The following is a 26,199-nucleotide window of genomic DNA, read 5'->3' on the forward strand; positions in this document are numbered from 1 at the left end:
GTACCAATTGCTTGAATGATGAGTAAGTGTCACTGGGGGTTTTTAATGGAAGGAAACACAACTCTTGTCCTCGCCACAGATTTTAAAGGCAAAGCGAAAATAATTCTGTGCTGTATACCTGCCCCTGCTGATTTACCTGAATTCTAGCCTTCGGACAAAATCTAGTCACATTTATTCTGAAAATAAAATTTTTAATTCATCTCAGTAACTTGTTTCTCACTAACTATTCTGAGTGCTAAATATTTCTTAGATTTCTAATCTACTTTTTTTGGGTGATTGAGATAAAATCCATGTAACATAAAATTCATTAAAGTATGCAATTAAGTGGCTTTTAGCGTGGCCACAATGTTGTTCAGCTATCAGTGGTATCTGATTCTAGAACATTTCTATCATCCCGGAAGAAGCCCCTCACCTGTCACCCACTCCCTCCCCTCGCCTCCCCAGCAACCACTAATTCAGTCTGTCTCCACGAACGTGCCTCCTTTGGCTACTTCTGAATCACACAACATTCGGGCTTTCCTGTCTGCTTCTCTCATTGAGCCTCATGTTTCTGAGGTTCGTTCACATTGTAGCAGGTGTTTAACTTCATTCCTCTGGATGGATACACTTCCGTTTCTTTATCTACGCCTCAGCTGATGGACTTTTGGGCTGCTCCCACTTTTTGGCTGCCATGAACAGTGATAAACACAGGCGGGTGGGAGCTGACTGACATTCGGACGGAGTCCTGACCGGGGTATGGAATCTGGGCACGCTGAGCCTGCCCATGATGGACATGCGGGAGGAGGATGCGGGCAGGGGAGTTGGCCGTGATGCCAAGGGGGCAAACGCTGGCCCAACCATGAGGAGCCTTTCCCCAAAGTCTGGATCTTTGCTCTGGAGGAAACAGCAAACCGCTGAGAGCCGTCAGAGGAGGAGCAACGTGATGGGGCCTAGGCTTTGGAAGAGCCGCCCTTGAGGCTGGGCTCAGAGCAGATGGAGGGGCGGGGCAAGGGGCAGGGAGGGCCTGGAACTGTGTCTTCTGACTTAGTCCACTCACCTCAAAGCCTCCTCTCTCTCTTTTCTCTCCTTCTCACCCTCCTTCATGTTTTCCAGCTCCTTCTGCAGATCCGCCTTTGTCTGCAGGAGCTGCTTCACTTCCAGACTGAACAGGGAACCAGAGACATTTCAGCACCATTAAAACCTCTGCTCACCGTTACCCGGGTCATCACAGAGCAGGAAGAGCTTTCAAGAAAATATGTGTGTAACCTCCACACTCATGATGGGAGGATGGAGAAAAGCCCTTCTTGGTAATGGCAGGGAGCCGGCAGCAGACCCGAGTCCTGATGCCAGCTCATTCAGGTGTTTACTGGGCACCTGCTGTGTGCCAGCAACTGTCAGGTGCGGAGCCACTGGGTAGGTGCTGGCCCTGCTCTCACAGGCCTCACCGTCCTGGGGGAGAGGCATTCACCCAGCGGTCTCACAATTAGCGCCTGTCCCTGAGATGAGTGCTGCCATGGGCCCGCCACCGACTGGGTGGTGGCACAGCCTGAGCTGAGGCTGGAGGACAAGGGGTACCAGGTACCTCCAACCAAACGGCTTAGATGGGCTTCCTGTGCCCCAAGGGCGACACGTGGCTTTAAGACAGCCACTTCTTACTGTGGTGCTGACGTCACAGGACTGAGACTCAGCACACGAGTGTCACACAGTCAGGGCTCCACGAACAGGAGCTGTTTAAGCGACGGCCTAAGAGGTCAGAGACGCTAGCTACCATTCAAAATGACAGCCTGTTTCTACAAGACCCCATCATTGCGTGGATGTTACACTTGGACTGGAGGTGAAAAAGCAGGTGGGGTGTGACACACTGTTCTGCTGTGACCAGAAGGCACCAGAGACAGGTCCTTCTCAGATCTAACCGTGTGAACGAGTCACCAGGGGGTCTCACTGTGAGCAGACCTGGAGTCAGAAGATCTGGGCCAGGCTGACGTAACCAGCCCCCAGGTGGGTGGGGCCTGACAGCCTGCATCTCTCACAGCCCCAGGTGGGCGGGGCCCGAGGGAGCACATCTGTCCAGCCCCCCGGTGGGTGGGGCCCGCATCTCACAGCCCCCAGGTGGGCAGGGCCCGAGGGCCCCCATCTCTCCAGCCCCCAGGTGGGCGGGAGCAGGCCCTCTCCCCGAGGCCAGGCACCAGTGGTGCCGGACAACGGACAACGTACTCCCTTTCCTGCAGCTGGGTGTGCAGGGCATTCCGCTCGCCTTTCAGGCTCTTCACCGCCCCCCGCAGACGCTCGCCCTCCTCCTGCCGGTCTGGCCGGTCCAGGCGCATCTGCCGGGGCCCCACGGAGCTGGACGCGGAGTGAGCAGGAGGGTTGGACCTGACCACCTCTGAGGCGTGGGATTTGAGGCTTTCCATCGAACTCATTTTCTGGAGGCAACAGACATCTGTTAGACGTTATTTCTTATTTCACTTTCCCAGAAAGGAGACAGTGGCCAAGGAGACACTCATCCCGAGCAAGGGACTGGGAAGAGCTCCGCACGCGGCCTGAGGGCCTGGGACGCTGGCCGGGGGCAGCTCTGCTCCGCCAGAGTCCCGGGGGCCGAGGGCAGGGCGCCCACCAGCACTCCCTCCCGCCCCCGGAGCGGAGCGGGGAGCGCAGACCCGGCCTTAGAGAGCGAGGGCGAAGGGAGGTGAATCCATAAACCAGTTTTCTTTGCGCTCATCGATCCTCTTATCTCCCTAAACACCTGGAAATTTCAGCCCTTCTGCTCTCCCGTCAGCCCTGCTCTGCCAGCCGTGGACACCAGCAGCTTCAGGTTCCTGCCGGGCAGCATCTCCGGGTACGCGGAAAGGCGCTGCCCCACCCGCTCCTGGACCTCTGGGGGCCTTTCTTTCCTAACAGGCTTGATTTTTAAACTACCCCCAACTAAACTTCTTAAGTCTTCTGCTTTGTAAACACGTGAAATTGTTATTTTTTATGTTCCTCTCTCTGTTTACTCTGCTCAGCCAGACAACTGACAGCTCTAACTTGATATCTGACCAGTACTCGAAAGGCATCGACCCTTCTGATCAACTTCAACAGCATCGCCCTGATTACACGTGCAAATTCACGGGGTGGGGGGCTGCGAGGAAATGTTAACTTCCTAACTTTTCTGGATGGCAAAGTGCGGATGCACAGTTTTCTGTGAGTTCAGACAGTATACAAGCGGTGAGCGAAACCATCTGGTAAGTGACTGGCAGTAAAAAGCCCCCGGGGCGGGTGGATGTACGTCGGGCTGGGTTTCTGACGGGCTCTGGGATTCCATGCACCCACTACGGCTGCGCACGGAAGTTGGAAACGGTGCGGGCTGAGCGTACCTTGACACCTGTGACGCGAGGGGCAGGAGCGGCTCGGCCGCTAGGTCTTGCCTGGACCCTAGGAGCCTCCTCTCGCCAGCGCGTCCCGTGTGCCGTCCGGAGACAGACAGCCACTGTTTACATGCTCCGTGAGACCTGTCTCCCTCCATAAGGCCCCCGTCTGTCCCCCGCATTCTGATGCCCCAGCACTCTCACAGGGTGGTCCTGAGCAGGGAAGGTGACGTGACAGGCCCACCACTCACTTTCTCCAGCTCTGCGATCCGCCGGAGCAGCCGGGGCTTACTCCACTCCACGTAATCTGAGGGCAAACGGGGTTGGACGGTCACCCTTCGTACAGCCCTCCCGAGGGGCCCCTTCATAAGGACCCCCCAACCCCCTGTCTGGAGCTCAGCCTGACAGCTCCCCTCCACTGGCTGGCCCCTGCAAGGCGGGAGCTCCACACCCAGCAGATCTGTGGCAAAGGGGGGCTCCAGGGTGACACAGTCGTCCCCTTCCCTGCAGTCATGGGCACTAATGGTCTCCCGATGCTCAGAGTGACCCCTCCCCTGACTCTGCTCCCAGCAGGCTGGGGCCCCACCAGCCCATCAAGATGGTCCTTCTCAAGCTCACTGGTGGGGTCACTCTGCCAAATCCAAAGCTCCAGTCTCAACCCTCATCCTCCCCGGCTCATCAGCACATCTTCCCCCCAACACTTCTTCCCCTAGCCTTCCGGATGCCCCGAGCACCTCTGCCCTCTGGGCACCACTGTGTGATCCCTCCCCTCCTCTCTACCCACTCACTAGGGGGTCTGACTCTCGCCAGGCCCTCTGGCCCCTGACGACCTCCAGCTTTCTCTCTCCTGCCGAGGCCCTGCCCTGACTCACTGATGCGTCTGACCCCCCTGGGCCCTGGAAGAGGACACCCGCAGACCCTCCCCGTTCCCCCCCCCGCTGCAGTCAAGGGCACCTCTGTCCTCTCAGAAGCTCAGACAAAAACCGCAGAGAGACTCCCCGTCTCACAGGCCACACCCAATCTCTGAATGCACGGAGCACCTGGCCATCTCTCAGCCCTCAGCGCCACCTGGTCCGGGCCACAGCAGCCCCTACAAGGACCATGCGGAAGCTTTTGTCTTCCCGGCCCCCCCTCCCCCACACAGCGTCCACCCAGCTCAGAAGAGGGGGTCCTTGAGAGACAAGTCAGACACTTCTCACCTCTGCTCAAACCCTCTGTCCTTTGAGTGGCCATCAAGGCCCTGTTTCTCGCCTGCCCCCACTTCTGTCTTCATTGCCACGACTCCCACCGCTACCCGGCTGGGCACTGGGCCGCCTCACTGGCCCGCAAACCTGCCAGGCACACTCAGGGCCTCTGCCCGCTGCTCCCCAGCCTGGAGTGCCCTTCCCCCGCTGTGGGCGTGGCTGTTGCTGTGTCATGGGGCCTTCCCGGACCCCATCCCAGGTGCACACCACAGCCCCTGACCCGCTGCCTCCTTCCTGTTACTATGCTTCACAGCGCTATTCCCAGCTGACGCACGCGCATTTGACCCGCTGGCTTCTCCTCCTCTGCCCGCTAGGGCGCACCTCCTCGGGGGTCCGCACACGTTCCTTCTACTCTACCTCCAGTGTCTAGAACAGTGCCTGGCACAAAGCACCACGTTTTGGAATACACTTTGAAGCAGTGTGGCCCAGTGGTCTGCATCTGCAGCCAGTGAAACAGGCCTTGGTGGCTGGGAGGGAAGGAGGGAGGGAGGGCCGGGACCCTCTGGCCGGCACCACATCTTCCCGCTGGGGGCACGGGACACGGCCCCTCTGCTGGCATCTACTCCCCCCGCCCCCACCTTGGTGGCTCTGGGAAGCAGGTACCCTTTATCTTGGAGATGGTGGGGGAGTTGCTCAGCATGCGGTCCAGGTCTTCCTTCAGGCTCTGGTTCTCCTCCGTGAGCTCCTGGACGCTGCGGGACAAGCTCAGGAAGGCACTGCTCATTTTTTTCTGCTTTTTAAGGCCGATTTTCTTCTCCACCGGAGGCCTAGGAGCAACAAGACCAAGTGGCCAAGGCTGAGTTCCTCAACTGGCTCAATCCATGTCCAGACTGAGGGGCAGGCATGTGATGTCCTGGGGGCTCAGAGCGGTTTCTGCAGACTGAACAGGGAACACTAACTTTGAACCCCAGGCAGGAAGCTGTTATCCCCCCCAATCCTCCTCATTAGCAAACCCGTGTAGCAAAATACTGCATCCAGCCATTAGTGGTCGGTTTTAAATAGTGCCACTAAAAAATGCATGGAAATTTCTTGTCTCTATTGTTCCAAATGTACTGAGATACTAGTTTTGATTTTGCCTCTTATTCCACAAAGTCTAAAATAGTCGCTCCCCATTACTCATAGATTCCAAATCTGCAAATTCGCCTACTCACTAACATGTATTCGTAACCCCCAAATCGACAGCTGTGTGCCTCTGTGGTCACTCTGAGGCACGGGCAGAGGGGAGGTGTGTCTGAGCCCTGGGCGGGCACCTCTGGTCTCAGATCTTGTGCTGTCAATAGGGTGGCTTTCGTGGTCTACCTGGCGCATCACGTTTGTGCTCTCTGTTGGTGGTTTCACCATTTTAAATGGTCCTTGCAGTGCAGTTCGCAGTCACTAAAAGGCAGTGACTCAGGAGGAACCACACGTGTGTGTTAGACCAGCTTTGTTCAGCCCGAGTCACAGCGCAGCTGGTCGTGCATGCAGCATTGATGAACCAACAATTTACATGAAATATAGTGTCCTTCAATAGGAACACACACAAAGGCAGGTTTCATGCTGCCCGGCTGACGGAAATGCTGTGACCACTCCGGGAGCAACGGGAATCGACTGTGACTCCTGCCTGGCCCTTTACAGAAAGTTTGCCAACCCCCATTCTAAACGACTAGGGGGAAACGGAAAAACGGGAGAGCGTGCCTGGCAGTGTCCGTGCTCAGCAATGTCAGCGACTCACTGCAGGGGGCCGGGACCACTCCTTCCTGAGTCTGTTAAAAGCGCGATGTCATCTCGGAAAGGATAAGGGGTAAAGGAAATCGACCAGATAAGGAAACTTTGGTGTCTCTCTTAGGAAACCTGCGTGGCAAGGTGAACTCATACTTGGTATTAAATGCCTTCCTGGAAGGAAGGTCTGCTTTGAAATTAGGTCTGTTTCCTAATGCTCAGCTGGAAATGTTAAGCAGTTTGAGCGCTGAACACGCTGTTCGGCGTCAGCGCGTGGCTGTAGTGAGGGCACAGCTGCACCGTCCCAGGGGGAAACATCAGCTCTAGCCATGAACACAACAGGGCGCTGCTCCTAAGTTTTGGGCAGTGTCTGCGGTCTCCACGCAAGGCCTGCACCACTGAGGGCAGCTGACCGTGAAGGCAACCCACAAAACATGGCTCCCAAAGAGAGGGTCATACTTCTTTCCTGTCGTTTCAGAACTTGCCAGGAGAGTCTGGAGACGATGAATCTGTAAACATCAAGTTAAAATGCAGTAAATACAACATGAGACCAGCGGAGATCTTCCTCTGAGAACCCCGGGCTCAGTCCCAGTTTCTGCCCGGGGCAGGAAGTAAGCGCTATGTTGCTGACTGGAGTTCAAGTTGAGAGGGACCAGAGAGGAGGTTCCCACGGTGCATGCAGCCGGGCCAGCACGCACCCTCCCACACTCTCCCAGCTCGCACCCTGCTCTGGGCGAGAGGGCACACACCTCCTCGTAATACGTCTCCATGGCGATCCTCATCTCCTCCAAGTTGGTGGTCTTCATGTCAGTCTGCAGTTTGCTGAAAACCCAAGTTCAGAGTTAACGTGGCAGACTGCCAGCACTCCCAGGCAGAGCAGGAGGAAACGTGTTTCCCAGAACACCGGACAAGGATGGGCTTTGGAAGAGAGCTGGCTGGGTGTGTGGCGGGGGAAGCCTGGGCCGGCCCTCAGCTGGCAGGAGGCCTTGCACAAGACAGATGACGAGAGAACTCCCACCCCCACAGGGCCCTTCCATGTGGGACCAGCCACTTTCCAGGCTGAGGTAACAGACTCCCGGGGGATAGTCTCTGCTTTAAGAGGCTGTCTTTAAAAACTGGCGTAACTATGGAGAAAGACCTCAGGGTTAGACAGGACAAGTCATCTTTGGGGAAGGTGGAGAGATGTTGGCTTGTCCTCAACATTTCACAGACTTCAGGCACAAGGCTCTAACAGAGAAAGGAAAGTCAAGTCACCGAGTGCAGCAATCTGAAACACAGAAAAGCCCAGCCAACAATAAATGCTTAAAGCCGACAATTTCATTAGAGACAAAAGGGAGGGAGAGCCAGTGTATAAAGAGGGTACACGGGGCAGTAGAAAGTGAAAACCTAGATTTCCTTAAATAAACTCAGACACAGCGGGGAAAGACTGTCCCTTGGCGACCCAACATTAGGAAAGGAGTCTGTGTAGCAGCACTAGAAACAGCGCCAGGGTAGGCGGGGCACCGCACAGCAAAGACAGGCAGCGGGCGAGCGCGTGGCCCAGCGCTCGGGGCTCGCATCGAGGTCCCTAAAGTTCACGCCGGAGTAAAACGTGATCACAGAAAACGAAGGAGGGAAAGCGTTTCTCCAGCGTAACAGGACAAGGAAGGATTAGGGAGAACACTGTTCCTTGATGATCTCTGGAAGAGGGAGCAGAAAGGTGAAGCTGGGACAGGGACGTGGGCGGATGGAGGTGGGAAGCGCAGCTGCAGCTGCGGAGACAGCGAATGCGGGTGGTGAGAGCCGCAGGATGCGCCTGCACGTGCGTGTGCGCATGCGTGCGGCCCAGCCGGCCTCAGCCCACGCCCCGCCCCGCCCCGCCCCGCCCGCCGCCTCCCCGTACTTGATGGTGCTGTCCTTCTCCTTGCACTGCTGCTCCAGCTTGAGAATCCGCTGCTTCAGCCCGTTGATCACCTGCCAACGGGACACCACCGCGTCAAGCTGACCGTCCCTGCGGTTCCCCCCCAACGCCCCCAAGACGCAGACCGCCCAGTCCGCAGGCTGGGTTGGGTGTCCCCTGCCGGCGGACAGGGCAGCATCCCCAGTCCTGCCCGTTCACTCGCCGGCGTCTCTTCCTGGCTCCAGGTGCAGCCAGGAGAGAGGGGGCCAGCCGTCCGGGCCACCAGAGCAGAGTGGAGGGTGAGTGGGGGGACGGGGGTGCCCCCACAAAGCTGCAGCCTTCCCCCTCCAGCCCACTCCACACTCGCACTGCGGACGGGGGACAGCACCTACACTGGGGTTTAGATACAAAACCCAGGAGCCGAGGCCCGTGACAACTCAGTCCACAGCACCACGCGGGGAGGGAGCAGGGCTGGAGGCGGCCGGGCAGCCGGCCCCCAGCCGGGGCAGCCCTGAGGGCCCTCCCGCCCGGCTGCTTCCTGCTCTGTTAGTGCAGGCTGTGGGAGATAACACCCCTATATTCCCCAAAGAACACCCCGTTTTTTCTTCTTCAGCAGTCAAACAACTTTTTAATTGGATTTTAAGGTAGTTTTTCATTATCCTAGTAATACTTGAATATATTTTCTTGTAAAAAGAATTATAGATGAAACTACAGCCTTTGACCTCACCCCTCTCAACTAAGTATCATTATCAACTTTGTGTGTAGACCTTAGCTTACGCACGCACACACGTGTGCACAACCACAGAGATTCTGGCATTTGTACATCTGTTTACATAAATGGGATCCTCCCACACATATCGTTCTGCAACTTGCATTTTTTTTCCACTCAACAAACCGTCTTGCTACTCTGCCCGGCCAGTTCCTGCGGACTTATGTCCTCCTTCCAGGACAGGAACATACACGGTCCAGTTCCCCACCCTGCTGACAGATACTGATCCGTTACCAGTTTGTGCTACTACAAACCCCTTCAATGGAAACTCCCTGTGCACATATGCAAGTGCTTCTCTAGGGCGGATGAGGACGAGCACAAGCGTTCTGTCACAGGGCAGAGGTCTGGCAAAGGGCAGCAGAGGGGAAACTGCCCACACCCTGCGATCTACAATGTCTACTTTTAACCCACTTTAATTTAAAAAAAAAACACAGCATCAGAACAAAAATGCAAAAAGCCTTTTCTCTGTACAAGCATTCATTATTTATAGAATTCTACATTATTATAGAATTCTACATCCTCACCAAATTAATCATGTAGACATTTCTAAACGTAGCTGTACTATTATATATATATATATAATATATATATTATATATATTTTTTATATATATATTTATATTTAACGTATATATATATATATATTAAAATGTCTTTCTGAACATGTTTTGATACAGTGGTATTCCAATGTGACTGGCTTCACCTCAAGTTTCCCCCCAAACTGGACAGCTATAAATATCCTTGTGCAGATGGCTTCTTGTACTGGATTTTTTTCTTGAGACATAGTCCTAAAAAGAGCATTATTAGACCACCAGCGGGCACAGTGTCACAGACCGTCACCGCACACGGTCACATCGTCCCGGCCTTCACAGAGCTAACGGTCACTCACTGTGAGCCATTTGGGCAAAGCTCTCAACCTCAGCTTCCTGATTTTAAAAATGGGAATTGACGTCCCCATGACAAAAAGTCGAATGTGCAAACTGTACAACTCTACAGCGTTTAAGAGTTGCTGTTATTTAAAAACTACTTATTGTGGAAATACATCGATTCGTTCGCAAGCACTTAAGCATTTACTTTGTGCTGTTTCAGCAGAGAGCTAGGCTGTAATCCTTTATTCGGAGCAGACTGCTTTTATTCCTTATCGATTTGCAGGGATTCGTTGCATATTCTGGAGAAAAACTCTGCCGCGTTCATCAGCAGTGCCCGCCCTCTGCCCCCTCCCCCTTACACTGACCCACTTTCCATTGTAGTCTTATGGGTTTTATTGTAAATCTTAAATTTATGTTCTCAAACCCATTAATCACATCATTAATGTGATTTTGTGTTCAACGATCTCAACATTGAATCCCTGCTGGTTTTCTTCTAGCATTTTGGATTTCTTATAAACATGTGCTTCCTTGACTCATATGAGATTTATTGCGATACGTTTTTCTCCAACTGCTATAGTTTATTGCCACGACATTATGGTACAGTGGTTCCATTTTCCATAATTTTGTTCCATTCAATCTGTGATGTATTATTACACAACACACAAGAGGGGTTCGTATGGGTTTTAAGGCCCTAATTATAATCTTGCTTTGTTTCCCTGTTTTAAATCAGTGTCATCTGTTAAGTCTGATGTGTTTTTTTTAGTCCCCCACTGTGATGACCCTTTCCTACAGCAGCCTTTGGGCCTCGTGGTAAGCCTACTAGCCTCCCCCCAACCCCCACCAAGGCCCCCACCGCATCTTCAGAGACCCCCCTGCAGCCCCTCCTGAAACCTGTCACTCCTCCGGGGTGCGTGCTTTACAGAAGAGGCATCCCTCTAAAGGCTGCTTCTAACACCAGATTTCAGCGGACAGGTTACCTGTTCTGCTGAGATTATACTCACCCAGCCAGTGTCAGGCCTTTTCTCTGCCAGAGTCCGAACAAAATCCGGGCCCTGCGGTGAGCAGATGGAGAAATGAAGACAAGGTGTGGTTTAGCGCCCCCTCGTGAGTCTGCTGAGGGCCCTGCGTCCCCCGCCCCCACCCCCCACCAGCATCGGGGCACGGCCACGGCCACGCAGGCCAGGAACCTACTCGGGACGGATCCAAGAGCTGTTCTATCTGCCGGTCCTTTCGGCTGTTTTCCTCTTCTAAGCGCCGAAGCTTTGTTCTCATCAGATCCACATCACTCTTCTGCATGTGTAATGACTGAAGGACAGAAGGACCACATACACGGACACACACACCGTGCACACAGACACCCAGTGAGACACTAAGTTGGAGAGGCGTTTTAAAAGCCGTCTAGTTCCCAGTCAGGGCACCGTGTGTGCGGGGGCGGGAGGGGGGGTGAGGGAGGTCTGGATGTCACCTGCCTCATTAGGGGCAGGACCACCCACACAGCTAGGAACTGCCACCCAAAGCGCCAACAGCACCCACCCCCGCCAGCCGCAAACGCTGCTCCACAAATCAGTCCTGTCAGCAGCGACTCTGGAAGGCGCCAACACGACGTGTTCTCCTCCACGTCCGCGTGGGAAAGCCCATGTTTCTGACACCGCACCTCATCATACTCTAATGTCCTTTTAAAATTCTTCTCCTCAACTAAGGCTCAGTTAGTCCGAGCTATGGTTCCCAAACGCTTATCTGTGGATGAATTTTTCACCAGTCTGTGGTGAGTTTAGAAGAAAGACTATCAATTTTTCACAAAACTAAGTTTATTTAATGTTTACAGCTCTCTTGTATTTTGAAATTGTGTCCTTCCTACTGCTTTGGACACATACAGCCCTTTTATGAAATGGTGATGGAAGGGTTAGGGTATTCCAAAGTTTTGTTTTCAACGTCCTCACTTGCAAAAGCCTTTTCCTTGTCTGTGAAGCCGCACAACCTGAAAGCGTACGGTTAAGACTGTGCTCAGAAGCCTCGTGGGGTAACGGCCGCACAGGTCGGCCAGTGCTACAGTTAGCCCACTTCCAGCATCAGCCCGCACCCAGATTAGCCAGTTATCTTGGAGGCGTCCTTCTCCTTTCAAGGGGCTTGTGGTGCTCAGAAGAGTCTGAATGTCTGAACAAACCCAGCTGCCACCACTGGAAAGACAACTCAAAGTGTGCGTCCCACTGAGGGATGCCTGGAAAGCCAGCCACATGCCCACAGTTGGCAGGAGAGATGCCTGGCTCTCGATGAGTGTTTAGTGAGTAAGTCAGTTAGTACACAGTCATTAGGAAAGAGAAGAAATCCAGTCATGGGAATTCTGCTTCCAGAGATACGGAGTGCACTCACTTTTCCCTATTCCTCCTGCTCAGTACAGCTAAAAACCTCGGTCACTGCATGTAAAGCAAACACAAGAAGACTCAGAAAGGTGGAGAGGAGGAGGAAGACTAGCCGGGACCTCAGGATCCAGGCAACGACAAGCAGGGGGTTCCTCCAGTTCTCCTTTGCCTCACATGCCCTGGCTTGGCTGCTGCAGGGGCCCACGCTGGACAAGGCAGTGGGCAGGGACAGGAAAAGCCTCTGCTCTCTGGCAAAAAGGGGCAGCCTAACAAGGCAGAAAATGCACGTACAGTAACTGCTCTGGCCCAGGGGAAGAGCGCAGGAAACACTGCTGGGGAGCCTGGACCCCAGCCTGCCAGGCTGCAGCAAGGTGCCCACCCCTCCTCACTGGGGCCGGGGGTGGGGGAAGGTGTGTCAGAGGAGGCCAACTGGAGGGCCAGGACTCTCACCATCCAGTGGTGACCAGGTCACACACAAAGCAAGATCGGCGAGTTAGATACTAACATACCAATAATTACATTAAATGTAAAAGAGCTAAACAAACCAATCAGAAGACAGAGACTGGCAAAGCGGATGAAAAAGCGTGACCCAACCACATGCTGTCTATAAGAAACTCGAAAGTAAAAGGATAGAAAGAGATGCCATTGAAACATTCATCAAAAAACATTCATCAAATCATTAATCTGAACTAACATCAGACAAAGCAGAGAAGGGAAACTGACCGGACAGAATGGGACATTACATAATGATTGTAAGGGTCCAGCCCCCAAAAAGATAGCAGTCCTAAATGTGTGTCCACCAAGCAGAGCTGGAAAACACGTGATGTGACACCCGACAGAGCTGACAGAGGAAACCAAGAAACCCACAATTACATTGGAGACATCAACACCCTTCTCCCAACAACTGATGGAGCAGCGGGACAGAAGGTCAGCAGGGGCACAAAAGAACTCAGACCACCACCAACAGGCAGGCACCAACGGACATTCACAGAATGCTCCACCCGGCCTCAGAATGCCCGTCTCTCCAAATGTCCACGGAGCCCACGTGTAGACGGACCGCATCGTGGGCCACACAGCAAACCTCAACAAACGTCCAAGAAATGAGGTTACAGAGTGCGTTTCGTGGAGTCAAACTAGATGTCGACAACAAAAACAACGGGAAAGTCTTTAACTCTTAGAAACCAAACAACACGATTCCAAACAATCACGGGTCCAAGTGACTTACAGGAAATGCATTAAAAAATACAACATATCACAGTGTGCAGGAGACAGTAACACAGTCTGAGGGGGAAGAACCACAGACACAAGCGACAGCCAGGATGGACCTCAGAGCACCACGGGAAACAGCAGAAGGAGCCAACCCCAAGAGGTCACACACCACACGACTCCATTTACACGACACTGTCAAGATGCCAACATTCCAGAGATGGAGGAAAATCAGTGGTTTCCAGGAGTGAGGGATGGTGGGTGGGGAGGGGGGTGGGTGTGACGTCAAGGGGCAGGATGAGGACATCTCTGGGGTGTCAGGGCCATCATGAGTCTTGACTGCAATGCTGGTTACACAGGTCTACACATGAGATGATGTGACCCAGAACTACATACGCACCCTGCACCCCGACATCGGTCTCCTGGTTTCGATATTGCACGATTGTCACGTGAGGCGTAACCACTGGAGGAGACGGGGTGAGGGTGCCGGGGCCTCTCTGCCTTAGCGTCGTGACTTCCTGGGAGCCCGCCATTGCGTCACAGCGAGCGTATGACAGGCTGACCTCGGACTGCATGTTAGGCAGGGCACTACCGCCCTTTCGTGGGCTAGTCTATGAACCCTCACAACAACCCTGAGAAATGGTACTATTATTATCATCCCTGTTTTTCAACAGGAAACCGACGCATCACTTGCTAGAGGAAAGCTACCCTGGACGCTCCAGATCCTGGAGCAACAGTGTTGAAAGTAAAACTCTCTTCTGTCGGGACTGAGAAGCTCAGGCTGACTTCATTTGAATAAAGTCAGTATGATGCTACCCAGAGACTTGTTTCTGCCCCAGGAAAGCTCCTTCCGAGGGTGTTGCTGTGGGGATTAGTCGCAGTTTCAGGTCAGGGACTCTGAGTTCACGCAGTACAGTCTCCGAACCCAGATAAGAACTCTCCTGCGGAACCCTGGGGAAAGTCACCCCACGTTCGCTGAACACCTCCCCAGACGGGGCTGCAGTGACCCCTCGGGCAAGACTTCCACTGCTACACAGCCCTGGGCATGCCTAGACCCAGGGGAGGGCAGTGTCCCGCTGCTCAGGTGCGACGGTTGCCAGGCTCCTCACAGGGCCCTGGGCACGCTGGCCACCAGCACCCTGCCGAGCCCCTGCCGCCCAGACTGATCGCAGCCCTCGAGGTCCAGCTCGCCTGGTGGGGAAGGCAGGTCTGCGCACAGACCAGCGTTGCAGCGGGGGGAGCCCCAGCCGCTCCCCCAGCGGCACGTGAGTACGTGCAGATATTAAAGAGCAGGCAGCAATCCTGGCGGTGGTGAAGGTGACGAGGGTGGTGATCATTAACTGCAGCGCCACGGGTGCTTCAGGGAAGGCAGCAGCAAGGGTCACTGGGAAGAGCCTCGGCCCTGGGCGGCAGAGGGCCTCGCCAGAAAGCCCGGTTCTGCTACTGGTTGAACTCGGCTGGACGCCTAACCTCGCCGAGTCTCCGGGTCATCACCAGAAGACAGCTGTAACCTATCCAGGGGCTCCTGCAGAGACCCACTGAGGTCGGGCATGTGCAATGCCGTTAACACCAAAGAATTACACACACGGGAGGTTTCTGGTAACAGCACCCCCAGTGACCTTATCACAACGCCGAGCCTCAGGGCACACAAGGACTACCCTAGTCCTCTCCACCGTGCCGGACAGGCCGGGCGCAGGTGGGCTCCAACCACCGTCGGCCCCTCACGCCCACCGCTGGTGCGAGGCCTTCCTCTGGCCAGTGTCGCCCAGCTCCTCAGACCCCAGGCCAGGAGTCAGACCCAGGTGTCCCTCCAAACCACGTGTTCTTTCCCCACGGATAATCCCAGCACTGATGCTGACTTCCCAGCCACTGTCATTAGCAGGCTTTCCTGCTTAAAATCAACAAAGAACAGCTGGAAACACTACCTTCTTCAGCTCGATGATCTCATCGTACATGTCCTCCTTCTCTCTGTGGATGGGGGTCCCAGGGACGGAGCCTGCAGGGAGACACACAGCCCTCTTACAGGGCCGTCTGAAAGGCAGAAGGAGTTCTGGGCTATACCTTAAGGAAAATCTGCAAGTTAATAACATTATCCTTTTTTTTTTTTTTTTTTTTTTTAGAAAAAGGAGAATAAAAAAGAAAAGCAAAAGTATTTCCACATTTTTAAACTGATCGTGCTCTTTCCCCAAAAGTGAGGAAATCCAGAAAGATGAAGGAAGAGAAAATGAAACATGTGAACTCGGGGCTTAATTATAGTAAAGGAGTAAAGAAGGGAGTCTAACGGGGAAGTGATACGATAAAAAGCAAACATAATAAAAAAACAAAACACAAACAGCAAACAATAAAAAAAAACACACACGCGCTCACACTGACGAGCACGCCCGCGTCTAACGGACGGTGTGCGGGGCGCTCCGCACCGTGTGATCCCTGACGGGCCAGGACTCTGACACGCAAGCCCAAAATGGCCCTGCCGGCGGCCAGTGCAGCAAGGGGATGTCGCGGGCACTGGGACACGCTGTCTCCACGCTTCCCACGGGGCGGACAGGAAAAGCAGTGCCAGCAGAGGGAGGAAACACCCAGCTTAACACCAGACAGGAGGACAGAAACATGAAAACTAACCAACTCTTTCTGGTGAGATTTGGGCTTTTTAATACTCTTTACAGTTTTTATCTCTAAGACTGTTTATCCAGTAAATTGAAATAGGACCCCAAGTGTCAGGAGGTAGGCACACTGAAGCCTGGGAAGATGTCCCCGCCCACATCAGGGGCGGGATGGGCCTTCAGGGGCTACTGTCCTCAGGACACCCGCAGACTCCTACAGATGGAACCCCAGATCTCACTGTCAGAGCTCACCCCCAAACCCCAGAGCCCTTCCTCTCGCTCTTCCTCAGTGGCGGCCATGTCACCATCAACATGCTCACCGTGGCTGGCAGAACGCCTGAGATTTGACCTCCTCATTCTTACGGCTTCTGTCAGATAGTCGGGGGTGCTGCTGGGGGGGGTGGTCCACGCACGCTCCAAGGTGAGGTCTGATCTCAGGGCTTGGGTCAGACTTCCTGGTTTGAATGTGCACGGATTTAACAGAACAGGTACAAGCAGGAACAATAGGAGGCGTGGTCTCTATAATCAGCCTTCCGGATGAAGAACGCTCAGGGCGACCAGCGGCGTGTGGGACACGTTCGACCACCAGCCCTCAAGACAGATAAAGCCCCGATCGGCAGCATCTGCCCATCTCGGTGGTCTGAGTATTCCCTCCGCCCCCAGCTGAACAGCCGGCCCCTGCGAGCCAGGAGGGGCGCCACGGCACTCCCCGGGGCCCCACCCCGGGCGGGCGGCGGTGCCGGGCCAGCTGAGGCCCTCGCACTCAGACCGCACGCAGACCGCACTCTGCGCTGCGTGAAAGCGGAGGCGCTGTGTCTTTGAGAACGTTCAGAACACTGTCGTGCAGGCGAGCGGTATTAGAAGCTCTATCTCAGTCCCCACCCGCCATTCTTAGCACCCCTCTCTGGGGCACGAAGGGCTTCTGCGGGGACCACATACCTTGCCTGGAGCTTCCCAGCCACAGCTTCTGGGGGGTCAAGGACATTCTGCTGCCGAGGGGCATGCTCGCTGCTGTCCTCAGAGCTCTCCAGGAGGCCACTTTTCTCGGCTTAGAGTGATAAGGTGACTCTAAAAAGCCAACACACGGTTTCAGAGGCGCAAAGTATCGATCCCCCTTGACATACGTGCTTTAGAAAGACAAAAATGACAAAGCAAAACATTCGCAAAGGCATAGTAACAAGCCCAGAATAGCACATTCTGACAAAAATGAAAAACATGTTATAACACATTATAAAATGCAGCTATGCTGCATATGTGTACTTACATCTGTTTTTAAAATCTTATTATAAATAAATAACATAGGGGAAATTTATTTTAAAATATGAATCCGGGGGAGGGGGAGGGTATCGGTCAGTGGTAGAGCGTGTGTTTAGCAGGCACCAGGTCCTGGGCTCCATCCCCAGCCCAAATAAATAACTCACCACATAAACCTAATTACCTCCCCCCAAAACAGAGACAAAAACAGAAAACAAAATAAAACATGGATCCAAAATTCTACCGATATTACATTACTTAGTTTCCCATTCAACTTTTTCAGATATGTGTGTATTTCTACAGAGTCGCAGTCACAGCGAACACACAATTTTATATCCTTTATACTTAACACTGTAAATATTTCTTTCATGTTGCCACAGAATATGCAAGTAATATTATTTAGAACTTAGTATGTAAAATAGTTAGAAGAAATGAGAAAAAAGTAGACTTTTCCAGGGCATTTTTTATTTTGTCATCAAAATGAGGGAGAGATTTTAAAATTATATTTTAATCTGGGATTTTACTCTTTAATTATGTAAAGTAGGGAAATTACGCAAATGTATGCAAAACCAAGTTGTTCATAAAACGTAGTTATATTTCTTAAATACCAAAGAAATTTATATCTGTAGAAGGTCCTGAGATTCTAAGTCTAATATATTTAATTTCTTGAAATTTCAAAGATTTTTCCACGGTTTCAGGATTTATGGAACGTTTTCCATTATTGTTCAGGACGAGGGAGTAAAGACACATTGGACCCTGAGGCACCTCCAGCCCCAGGACCACTGTGCTCCACTTCCAGGGTATTTGGAAGGCCTTCCAAACTTTAAACATGCATTTAAGTGCTCATTCATGAAAGTCAGTGATCAGAAAAAACCCACAAATGACATTTCCCTCCTAAATGGCTGGGATTCACCAATAAATAGTAAGAACTCTTCAGCGAAAGGTGGCCTATGGAGAAAGCCGGGAAGAGGGAAGAGGGGACGCAGCAGGAGGTGGACATCGGTGGTGGCTGACGCCCTGAGCACCAGTGAACCCGGGAAGCCCGGAAACATGGCCGCCGGCCCGCCCTCCTCAGGGGGCTCTGCCCACTGAAAATCGCAGAACAGCGGGGGCTACAGACCCACAGCGATCGAGATTGGGCATTAAAGTAAAACACTAATTAAGTGAACAGGATAGACATGGCCCTGCTGCTCTGGCCCGGAAATCAGACAGGAGCACACCTACGGAAAGAGGATCGGGAAGCGGGCGGCGGGGGCCCGGGACAGGGCGGCCCGAGACCTGGGGAGGACGGCAGGGCCCTGAGAGAAGAGGCAGCTCAGCAGAGGGGACACAGCGCGTCGTGTCGGGTGAGCACTGTGCTGGGGGCCAGAACTTGTGCGGGGACGAGAGGTGCCCGGCATGGCTGGGGTGAGCACGGCGAGGCCACTGAGTTACAGCGCACCCCATCCAGTTTTTAACGCTTTGGGGGGTCTGGCCATTCTAAATTACATGAAAACACAATCCTGACATTCACAGAAATCAAGATAAAATTTGATTGTTAGTATTTTCAACACTTGAAATGTTTGACTTCCAGGAAGAATAATGAAAGATGGTCTAACCTTAGGTACTTTCCCGACAAAAAAGACTTAAACAAAATGGTCTGAAACGAGGAGGTTTAACACACAAACACCCACACTTTCACTTCACATCAGCTCTCAGTTTTCTCCAGGGAAGGAGAGCAAGACACCCAAAGCCCAAACTGCTGGATGATGTCTTCCCAATGTTCACATTTACTTGTAATAATAAGACATGCTTGCTTTCCTTTGCAGGAATTTGTCTATCTAATTATGTTTTCTGGGGCTAATATGAAAGCTCATTTGTGTTCTCTGAGTGTCATGCTTAGGACAGTACGCTGGAAATACACGTGTACGTAAGAAACATACAGACAGATGCGCACACACACTTAACAAAGTCGGGCCAGGCTGCAGGACTGTGGGCAGCAAGGGGAAGCCAACCCAGGGCCTGGTCTGTCCCAAAGACAGCGGGAAGCAGAGAACTCAGCCCAGCACCCGATGAGCTGCTCTGTGTCTCAGGGAACAAATCCTGCCTTTCCTTCACTTTGATGGCCTTGGGAAGAGCGAGGCGACTTCAAAAAGAGAACACAAAAGGCTGGAAGCACTGCGTCTTGTGGAGGGGCTCCCTGGGACAGTGACAGCTCTGGACCTCAGCCCCTGCTGGGCCTCCTCCCACTGGGACACCTGGGGAAGGCGCTGACCCAGGAGCGCACCCCCAAGGTCCCAACACAAAACGGAGCAAACCGGCAGAAAGGTCCTAAGTATTCAGAGAAGAAAACGTCCCTGACCCTTCTCCCAGGACACCAGGAAAGACAGTTCCCGAGAACCAGCCTCTGAGTTAAACTGGGAATTCGAAAGGTGGGCCCTGGTCATACTCACTCGGCGATGTGGGCGGAGGCTTGTGGAAACTTCTCCTCTTTGCTTTCTGAAAGAAAGCAGAGACCATGTAAAGCAGGCGGAGCCTTCCCCAGCAGCCAGCACGTCCCCGCCAGGGAGCACCGGCGTCCCCGGTGTGCTCAGAAGCGCCGGGCTGGTAGGCTAACCCGCCCAGACTAGGCAGAGCCGGAGCAAAGGGAGACAGGGTGCAGGGAGGCCCTGACACGGGCAGCGCAGCCCCAGCACAGACAGGTGTGTGTGACGGCCCTCCGGCCGTCCCCACGCAGGGGCGGGACTTGGGGGTGAGGCAGAGGGCAGGGGCGGCAGACTGGCCTGTCTGGGAGAGCGCTCCCCCGACAGCCGGGGTGCCCCTTCCACGCCTCTGTCCCCCATCCGCGTCTCACTGGACAGAGAGCCCCCTCACCCCCTGCCAGTGGGAGCACTGGACTGCTGCATGCAGGCCGAGCTTCCCCTGGGAGACTGGTTCGCATCCCTGCTCCTCCCGGGAGCATCGCGGGCCCCCGTCCTCAGTGGCGTGGAGGGAGGACTGAGCTCTGCAGAGCCCCTCATCTCAGCCAGCAGGCCCAGGAAGCCGCCCTGGAGCCCTGGGAGCGAGGGGAGGCTTGCTGGCGGATTTCCGCTGTGCTGCGCTGTGCGCTGGGGTGAGGCTAGAATTCCACCTGCTGGGAGACAGCCCCTGTTCCTGCTTCACTGCCCAGCACAGCTTTCCAAACAAACCCCAGGAGGCCGGGTTGGGGCACCAGTGCGCCTGTGACCCGGGCCCTGCCCACGCCCGCTGCCCAATCTCCGTCAGGCTGGCTCCCAGCCCCAGGGCCGTCGGCCAGGACTGGGCACAGTTCTGAGCCGCAGCTGCAAGGTCTCCTTTCTCACACCTCGGTCACTTCCACCTACGACTCTGCCTACGTCGCCGAGCTCTGCTCCGTCCCCTGGCATGTCAGGGTTTGGGGGCTGGGGGCTGCAGGCCAAAGCCAAATAAATGCAGGACAGGAACTTGTCATCAGCTTCAGATGTACTCTGCGCATAACATTTTAAATTATAATCCCAGTTATTCAGATCCAGCTGAGGCCTTGGGACTTTTCAAACGTCGAGCAGCATTTGGAATTGGGGATCTGGCCCTCAGCGGAGCGTTTGTGGAGGAATTGTGTGTAAGGGGAAGTGGCCAGCCCTGCCCGGCGGCCGCTGCCACCCCTGCGCACTCACCGCACTCAGCTTCTCAGGGTCAGAGTCAAAGGTGATCGCAGACAGACTGTCATCTCCCTGGAGGAACAGATCAAACAGTGAAACCTTCAGGCACCAGTTGGCTCCACAGTCACACTCAGAGCAGAATCAGCCCCGCCGTGCTGCTGACGCAGGACCCCAAAACCCAGCTCCAGGAGACAGCATATTCAGAGCGGGCAGCGGCCAGTGTGTTCCATCGTGCCTGAAGGAACGAGTGGGGACACAAAACCAGACTGTGGGCTGGGTTGCTCCAGGCCTGTCAATCTAGCAACATCATTCCACAGACAACAAAACATCCTTTTAAAAAATTTTTTAAATTAAGGTATAGTTGGTTTACAATATTGTGTTAGTTTCAGGTGAACAGCAAAGTGATTCAGTTACATATTCATCTTCAGGTTCTCTTCCACTATAGGTTCTTACACTACGCTGAATGCAGTTCCCTGTGCGCTACAGGAGGACCTTGCTGATTATCTGTTTTGTGTATCTGCTAATCCCATACTCCTAATTGACCCTCCCCCTCCATTTCATCTTTGCATCAAAGCACAGGAATCTGCGACTGCACCCTGGTGAGGACAAATCAAAGCCCCACGCGCACCCACCCACGCGGGCGCTGTCTGGGCATCCAGAGGGTCCTGCCTTCTGGCTCCAGGGAGCTGCCCTGGCCCAGTGAGCAAAATGGAATCTGCACTGTCTGACGTCAGTACCTGCGTGTCAGCGAGGGAAGGGAACCTTCCCAGGAGAGTCGTGTGTCTGTGTTAGGCCGCACTGTGACACGGACGGGGGCGGCTGTAATGTCGGGCACCCTCCAGCATGCCTCCCAAACAAGGAGAGTCCAGATTAAAGGTGCGGAGTGACTGCGTCTGGGTTACGAGGGGACGGTAGTCCATTCCAAATAAACAGACTCTAAAAAAACCAGCCACTGAATTAGATTTTTGACATCATTAAACAGGTGGTATTTTAAGGTATAAATAGCCAATGACAATTACAGAGAGCAGTTTTCATTTAACAAAGTATATGAGAACGGTGTGCAAAATCCAGGAAGCGAGGCAGGGAACTGCGTACAGATCACATGGGAGACGAGGGAAGCAAGGCAGTAACCGAGCGCAGGCCTCTGGCCTCACAAAGGACGTGCCTGCCGGCCATGGAGGCCAACTGTTGAAACCACACAGAAAAGTAGCAAAACTTTCTTTTGTGAAGGCTTGTCACTATTTCTTTTTTGGGGTGAGGGGGTGTTAATTAAGTTTGTTTATTTTTTTCTAGTGGCGGTCCTGGGGATTGAACCCAGGACCTCGTGCCTGCTAAGCATGTGCTCCACCGCTGAGCTACAAACACCCCTCCCCATACTGTTTCTTGTTCTGAATAAAGTCTTGATAACTTCCAGAAGGAACCAAGGAAGTAAAATATAGTAACTATCTGAAATCACAGAACAACCCAAGACCTACCCCTTCAGTCAGCAGAGTGAAAGAGGCCATACACAGTATGAAAAAAGCAAAGAAACACGTTAAAGGCCAATTCATTCTCCCTTCTCCAAGCACCATCTGGCACCCCCCCCCCACCGTGGGACCTGCGCAGGCGTGTCACTCCAGGGAAACGGTGCTGCCCCTGCTGTGCAGTGGCCCAGACGTCCTCCCCAGGGGAAGAGGCGGGCGGACAGCCGAGCCGAGGGGACTGGCTATGTACCAGCGACTGGAGCGCTCCGCCCCTCCCTGATCCCACTGCCAGGTCGCAGGCACGGTGAGCGGCCATCACGAGCCCCCAAGCCCGCTCCATGGCCACAGCAGCAGGAACGCCCACCGGCAGGGCTACCAGGAGCTTAAGAGCCAAAAGAGCAGAGGCGCCTTCCCGAGGTAGCGGTGGGCCCTGCCTGCCAGGGAGGCGCCTGCAGGCACTGGGGCGCCCCGACTCGGAACGGGCTTGGGCAGACTCAGAAACAGCCCCCACGCTGCACCCAGATCGACCGGAGGGCACGAGCCCTGGTGGCGCTGGGGCTGCCCAGACCCTGGCTGAATGACAAGCCACCCCGACCCAAGAGCAGGTCCCAGGAAGCCAGGCTTACAAGCATGGCGACACACATCCCAGGAGGTCCGGAGGACGCCGCGCAGGTCCAAGGCTGCACTCTCGGGAGAGATGGGAGGGGGAAACCATGCACTAGTCCCTGGTTGCACGGGGGCAAAAAGGTAACCCCCTGAACCATGACAGTGTCCTCCACAACACACACGCACACACGTGCACACACGCACACACGCGCACGCAGTGGTTCAGGGCAAGAGTCTGACTGGCCCAGGGGCCGAAACACAACCTCTGACCAAAAAGTGGCTTCTGCTAACCCAAGAGTAACCCCTAGGTAGTCAGGCTAAAAGATTTAAACAAGAAAAAAGTCTGAGCGGGGAATCAGAGGCCGCACCAACACACGATGCGGGGAAATCGACTTTACAGAGTTAGTTCAGCCATGTCACTCACCAAATAAACGAACCACCCAGCAAACCACACCAACTCCCCGGGGAGGCGCTGCTGTCATGTATGATCTAAATGTCTAGTCAACAAACAGCTGAGACACACAGAGAAACGGGCAAGCGTGATGACTACGCGGGGGAAAGGGCAGGCAACAGAAGCCACTTTTGAAGTCTCAGACGATGGGCTTGGCACACAAAGGCTTTAGAGCAGTGTTATTGTGAGGCTGGAGGAGGACTCAGGAGGCAGGAGGGCACGGTGGCTATGAGCAGGAGGTCCAGAGGGGGACCTGAGCAGCAGAGCAGATGGCACAGAACCCTAGGAGCAGTAAATCTCTATAAATGCTTCTATTCTATTGTTCTGGAAACTGTGAGCCCTGTCGTAAGTGCTGGCTCACAAACCACTGGTGACAGTGCCCCGGCTCCACGTGACGCCTGTGGGCCAGCAGGGCCAGCTTACAGCCATGGCTTAGCGGGCTCCCCGGCACCACGGAAAGTGCTCCATGAAGTTCACGAGCAAGCCCAGAGGTGACTCTGTGCCAAGGGACTTGTGGGACTGGACAGACTGGACAGTGCCTGCCCTCAGGTGGTTCCTGCCTGCTTTAGAACAGCTCTGAACTTAGCAGAGAAACCACCAGTTAGCCTGGGCCAAGGGCTGCGAGTCTCCTAAATGCCCAGAGAGCCCTGCACCAGTCTCTTCCACAAGGCTGAACTCGAGACCATGGCACGTGCGCTCAGCTTTTCCTTGTGTCCTCAGAGCCTAGCACATTTAACAAGAGCTTACATGTGTAAGAATATTGACAGCAGCATTACTTCCAGCACAACCTGGAAAACAAAAGAGTAAAAGCAGGGAAGTGGACAGGAAAAAGAGGAGTATCCAGAGCTTAGAGTTTTAAAAATCATGTTTTTGAAAATACATGGGTATGGGAGGATGCCAACAATAAATTAAACGGCAAAGGACACTAAACAATATAAATACAATCTCAGTTATTAAAAAGCACATGGAAAAAAAAAGGATGTATTGAAAAAAGACTGGAAGGAAATGCACCAAACAGTAACTGTGGTTTTCTGTAGGCAGTTAGATGGTGGGTAATTGATTTTCCAAATCTTCTCTAACGGGCATGAGTAACTTTCACAATCACTACGTGAGAGGTTACTTTTCAAAGATGAAGGAGCAGTAACTGAGGCCAGCGCAGACAGGCGGGCCTTCCAGATGAGGCAGGACTTGGTGCCCTGAGGGACAAGTAGGCAGAGTCAGCAGCTCCGGGTGGCCAGCAGCACTGAGCCTCTACTAGCGGTGAGCTTTGCGCAGCTCTGCTGGGTACTGCCATCTCCCGGAGAAGGAAGCAAAGTGAGCCAGTTCCCTCTGTCTGGAGCCCTCCAAAGGCTTCCCACTGTGGCCAGAATAAATTCAAACTCCAAGCGTGGCCTGCAGCTCTCACAGTCAGGCCCATGTCTCCCTTCCACTCACGCCCTGTCCCCACAACGAGATCCCAACAAGTGTTCTTTCAGGCCTTGGAATCACTGCACTTTTCCACCTCAGGACCTTTGCACTTGCTGGTCCCGCTGCTCTGGGATCTTCTCAGATGGGAAGACTGCCTCCTTCTCATCAGTGACATTCAGAGTCAGAGTGGCTGTCCCCAGCACCCAATCTGGAGCAGCCTCCCCGACCCACCCCGGTTACATGCCTGCTTTATTTTCTGCAGGGCACTCTCCGCTTTCCCTCTTGATCTACATGATCTGCTTTTTGCCGTACTTTCCCCTCACCCCCGCCCCCCGCCAGTGGAATGTAGTTTACTCATCCAGTGATATCTCCAGCAGATGGTTTGCGCGCCAGAAACACTTGATAAAGGAAGAGCTGAGAGCCCGCTTGCCCCGACCCGGGGGAGTAAGCCTGGGGGGCACCTCCTCCGGAAAGCGTTCTCTGATCAGTGCTGGTCAGGGCCCTGCTCCCGGAGCCTGGGGCTTCCTCCCTCGCACCCGGCACGGCTCGGGCCGGTCGCCCCGTCCGATGTCCCCTGCCCTGGAGGCACGGGGCGGGGGGCGGGCACTTACGCAGTGAGCTCCGTCACCCCGCGGGCCGCGATCGCAGGCTCGGCAAAGGCCCGGCCTCGCAGGCGCCGAGCGGCGAGGGCGCAGCGTCCAGGAGGGCTTCCTGGAAGTGGCGGCCAGTGCCAGGGCGAGCGGGGGCTAGAGGCGGCTGGAGGCTGGGCGGGGGGCGGCGGCGCCGGACCAGCCGCACGCGGGCGGGGGCCGGAGGTCCGCTCTTGTGCGGTAACAATAATGGCAGCTGTCACCCGGCGAGGGGAGGCAGCGAGGGGCCCGCCCGCCCGCCCGCCGCGCTTACCGTCTCCGAGGCCGGCTCCCCGGTGCCCAGCGACATGGCGGCGGCGCTGCCCGATCGCCCCCGGGCGCTGCGGGCGCGGCCGTCCGCTTCCCGGGCTCCGCCGGCCGCCCGCCGCAGCCTCAGGGCCAGCCCGCGCGCCCGCCGCGCCCCCGCTGCCATGGCAACCGCGCCGGCCGCCGAGTCCCGGATGTGGCCGGCGTCGGGCCGACCGTGCGCGTGCGACGCGACGCCCGCGGGCCGACAGACCGCGCGCGCGGAGAGCGGGGCGGGGCTGGCGCGGCTCCGCCGGCTCCAACGCTGCCCTGCGAGGCCGTGTGTCACCGGAGTCGGGCACTAAAAACAAGTATTTATTAGGCTAACATTGAAAGGGACAAGGGGCTTGTGCAATGTGCACAGGCTACGAGCTCTGAATGCCTGGCGTTCAGAAAACCATCTTAGGCCCAAGGGTTCTGATGTAGCCACAGGACAATAAAAAATAATAGTTTGCTTTCACTGCACTGTGTGCGTCATGACCATCTTTAGGAACGTTAAGC

At 54.5% G+C, this 26,199-nt stretch overlaps 1 protein-coding gene across 16 annotated transcripts in view; it reads right to left on the minus strand.

Moving 5' to 3' along the window:
- IQCE (IQ motif containing E) overlaps nt 1-26,199 on the minus strand; it is a 41,372-nt gene that overhangs the window by 13,215 nt on the left and 1,958 nt on the right. For 2 of the 16 annotated variants that reach the window (XM_074345562.1, XM_074345559.1), the window contains exons 1-15: nt 25,667-25,822; nt 20,852-20,908; nt 19,634-19,679; nt 16,887-17,015; nt 16,268-16,402; nt 15,273-15,343; nt 10,973-11,086; nt 10,783-10,833; nt 8,148-8,218; nt 7,015-7,087; nt 6,725-6,774; nt 5,171-5,334; nt 3,575-3,630; nt 2,194-2,402; nt 1,037-1,141 (exon numbers count right to left, since the gene is read on the minus strand). In XM_074345562.1, coding sequence (XP_074201663.1) covers nt 1,037-1,141; nt 2,194-2,402; nt 3,575-3,630; nt 5,171-5,334; nt 6,725-6,774; nt 7,015-7,087; nt 8,148-8,218; nt 10,783-10,833; nt 10,973-11,086; nt 15,273-15,343; nt 16,268-16,402; nt 16,887-17,015; nt 19,634-19,679; nt 20,852-20,908; nt 25,667-25,702 — 1,367 coding nt within the window. In that variant the 5' untranslated portion in view covers nt 25,703-25,822. Of the gene's footprint in view, nt 1-1,036; nt 1,142-2,193; nt 2,403-3,574; nt 3,631-5,170; nt 5,335-6,724; nt 6,775-7,014; nt 7,088-8,147; nt 8,219-10,782; nt 10,834-10,972; nt 11,087-15,272; nt 15,344-16,267; nt 16,403-16,886; nt 17,016-19,633; nt 19,680-20,851; nt 21,072-21,573; nt 21,773-24,103; nt 24,145-25,374; nt 25,394-25,666; nt 25,828-26,199 lie in introns of those variants that run through there. The other 14 variants (XM_074345574.1, XM_074345573.1, XM_074345572.1 and 11 more) reach the window with 13 other exon arrangements.

Source organism: Camelus bactrianus, chromosome 18 (genome assembly GCF_048773025.1).
Source record: "Camelus bactrianus isolate YW-2024 breed Bactrian camel chromosome 18, ASM4877302v1, whole genome shotgun sequence".
NCBI classification, from domain to species: domain Eukaryota; kingdom Metazoa; phylum Chordata; class Mammalia; order Artiodactyla; family Camelidae; genus Camelus; species Camelus bactrianus.